This window comes from Propithecus coquereli, unplaced genomic scaffold (genome assembly GCF_000956105.1).
Source record: "Propithecus coquereli isolate 6110/MARCELLA unplaced genomic scaffold, Pcoq_1.0 Scaffold9, whole genome shotgun sequence".
Lineage (NCBI taxonomy): Eukaryota > Metazoa > Chordata > Mammalia > Primates > Indriidae > Propithecus > Propithecus coquereli.
In genome coordinates this window covers 10,746,593-10,749,486 of record NW_012155284.1, presented here as the reverse complement: position 1 = coordinate 10,749,486, position 2,894 = coordinate 10,746,593, and the positions used below count along the sequence as shown (strand labels likewise).

At 38.2% G+C, this 2,894-nt stretch overlaps 1 protein-coding gene across 1 annotated transcript in view; it reads right to left on the bottom strand.

The window, feature by feature from the left end:
* The window catches only part of LOC105826512 (survival motor neuron protein-like), a 28,151-nt gene that overhangs the window by 1,551 nt on the left and 23,706 nt on the right, over positions 1 to 2,894 (bottom strand). The window contains exons 3-5 of the mRNA XM_012664492.1: positions 2,320 to 2,439; positions 986 to 1,186; positions 683 to 835 (exon numbers count right to left, since the gene is read on the bottom strand). Coding sequence (XP_012519946.1) covers positions 683 to 835; positions 986 to 1,186; positions 2,320 to 2,439 — 474 coding nt within the window. The remainder of the gene's footprint in view (positions 1 to 682; positions 836 to 985; positions 1,187 to 2,319; positions 2,440 to 2,894) is intronic.

The following is a 2,894-nucleotide window of genomic DNA, read 5'->3' as shown; positions in this document are numbered from 1 at the left end:
CATAAATGAAGACAATGCTTATATTTACAAAACAATCTAGGAGATCTTCAGGATTCTGTCTGCATTAGATAGATGTAAATACTGCATTTTTTTTTTTTTAACATATTTTATATAGGTGACATGGGGAACTACAGCATATCATAATACTTTCTGGCCAGTTGTGGTGGCTCATGCCTGTAATCCTAACATTTCGGGAGGCCAAGGCAGGACGGCTCGAGGCTGGGAATTCAAAACCAGCCTGGGCAATAGTGAGACCCTGCCTCTATAAAAAATGAAAAAATTAGCCAGGTGTGGTAGCATGCTCCTGCAGTCCAAGCTACTAGGGAGCCTGAGGCAGGAGGATCACTTGAGCCCAGGAGTTGGAGGATACAGTGACCTATGATGATGCCACTGCACCCCAGCCTGGGCAAGAGTGAAATGTCTCAAAAAACTACCTCATCTAAGTTTGCTCAATTATTACTCTAATATGCAGTACTCCACAAAAGTAATTGGGTAAGTCTTTCAGTATAAATCATTTTGCACTGTTATCTTATTTCCTTTTCAAAGAATTCTCAAGAGTGTATTTATAATGTCTAAAGAGAACTACAAATGTTTCATGGGAAAGCTACAAATCACTTAAGGGAGGGGTTAAAAGTCCCAATATAAACTATTTCCTGGGAAACCTTTTGAGTAGGAGGTTTACCTTTCCTAGTCCCAGGCCTGACCCACACATGGGGGGAGGTGGAGGGAGAAAAGCGTTCCATGGAGTAGCTTTTGCCTTGATGTTATTTGGCTTATTTCCAGGAGACCTGGAGCTCTCACTTTCATCTGTTGAAACTTGACTTTCATTTTCATTCTTTAAAAAGAAAAAATGTAAATATTTTTGTTACGAAGGTATCATTAAGAAAAATTTAATGCCTCAGTGAATCAAACTGACAACTAGGTATACTGCTTAGTTTCTCATCTAGTCTCTGCTTCCAGGAATTGAATCTTTTTGTATCCTTACCTCTTGAGCATTCCGATCTATGTTATTAGCTACTTCAGAGGTTGGGGAAAGAAGGTCAGACAGATTTTGCTCCTCTCTATTTCCATATCCAGTGTAAACCACAACACAGGTTTCTCTCTTAAAATCAACTGAAGCAATGGTAGCTGGGTAAATGCAACCATCTTCTGACCAAATGGCAGAACATCTGTCACCAACTTTCCACTACGAAAGAAATCAAAGATATAAACATGCACACAAATTTCTTTTAAAGGGGCAAACTATAATCTTGTACAGAGACAGGGTGGAGAGTGGAGGGTTGAGGGAACAGTTAACTGATTTGGAAGGCTACATGATATAGTGAAAAAGGCTTGGGCCCCAAAACGCACACATCTCAATTCCAACTCTCTCATTTTTATAATCATGGACAAATCTCTTAATCTCTTTGAGTCTTATTTTAAATCCCTGTTAAATGGCTACAATAAAAGCTACCTCCCACATTTGTTGTGAAGAATAAGAAGGAGGGAAAGTGTATAAAGTGTCCAGCACTCTGGCCTGGCATGGAGCTGGCGTTCATCAACTGTTAGCTCTCTTACCCCTTGGTACACATGAAACTAAACTTGACTTCTAAGACATCAAAATGCTTAGCTTCCAGGTCTCCTGTTTTTAACTAGCAGAAGTGACTTTACCTAGACTTTTGGGTTCCCTGGAATTAATAGTTTTAGGGTTTTTGAAGAAAAAGGAAAAAAAAGATACCCATCTTTCAACTTAAGAAGTAAAAAACTAAATTTGATTGGCTTTTTAAAAAAAGAAGAAGAAAGAAGTAGTAAAACATAGCCAATTCAGTTTAAGGCCCTCAGGCACTCCACCCGAACAGCATCACCTGTTTCCCCAACCCACAAAGTAAACACTGTCTTGATGTTAGCATTTATCTTTCCCATCTAATTCCTTATATTTTCATTTCTTACATGCATGATCTTTAACAATAGAAAGTTTAATAGTTGTTTTAGAAGTTTTATGTCCTGCTAAAACCAAGGGACACCAAAAAAAGCACTTTATGATTACACATCAATAGAAAACACTATACTAATTACTGAAGTTAAAGATAGTTTACACTATTTAATAATGACAGTAACAAGTAATCCTTTGAAGTTAAATCTCAATATTCTAAAATACCCTGTTTCAGGGCTGGGTGTTATGGCTCACACCTATAATCCTAGCACTTCAGGAAGCTGAGGAGGGAGGATTGCTTGAGGCCCGGAGTTTGAGGTTGCAGCAAGCTATGACTGTGCCACTGTAGTGTAGCCCAGGCAACAGGGAGGGAGAGACTTTGTCTCAAAAAAATAAAATAAAATAACCTGTTTCAAGGGTGTTGCGGTATTCTTTTTTTGGCTTTTATTCTTCTTAGCAGGTTTTCTTTTAGGTGTGCCTTTTGGTTTATCTGAAGTTTCACAAATGTCACCATTCTTTAGAGCATGCTATGAAAACAAGAACAGAAATGTACATGTTACAGAGTGATATATTAAAAGTTACAACATAATTCAGTTGACATTATAAGCTGGTGTTAAGGCCCCATCCCCTCTGAAAATCTCTATTTACTCTTTTCACCATCCCTCACACCACAGAAACTGCTCTTGAAGGCATCATACATCTGATTATCAGCTATAAACATCTTTTTAATTAAGTCTTCTTGCTTTCAACCTCTCTGTAACATTAGATCCAATTAATCACCTCTTTATTCTGGTATTCACGACATAGCAATGTAGGGCCCCAGTGTTTTTTTTCATTACTTCTCTTGATCAAGTCTTTTTTTTTTTCCGTGGAGACAGTGTCTTACTGTTACCCAGGCTGGTGACAAACTCCTGGCCTCAAGTGATCCTTCCGCCTCAGTCTCTTTTTTTCTTTTTTTTTTTTTTTGAGACAGAGTCTCACT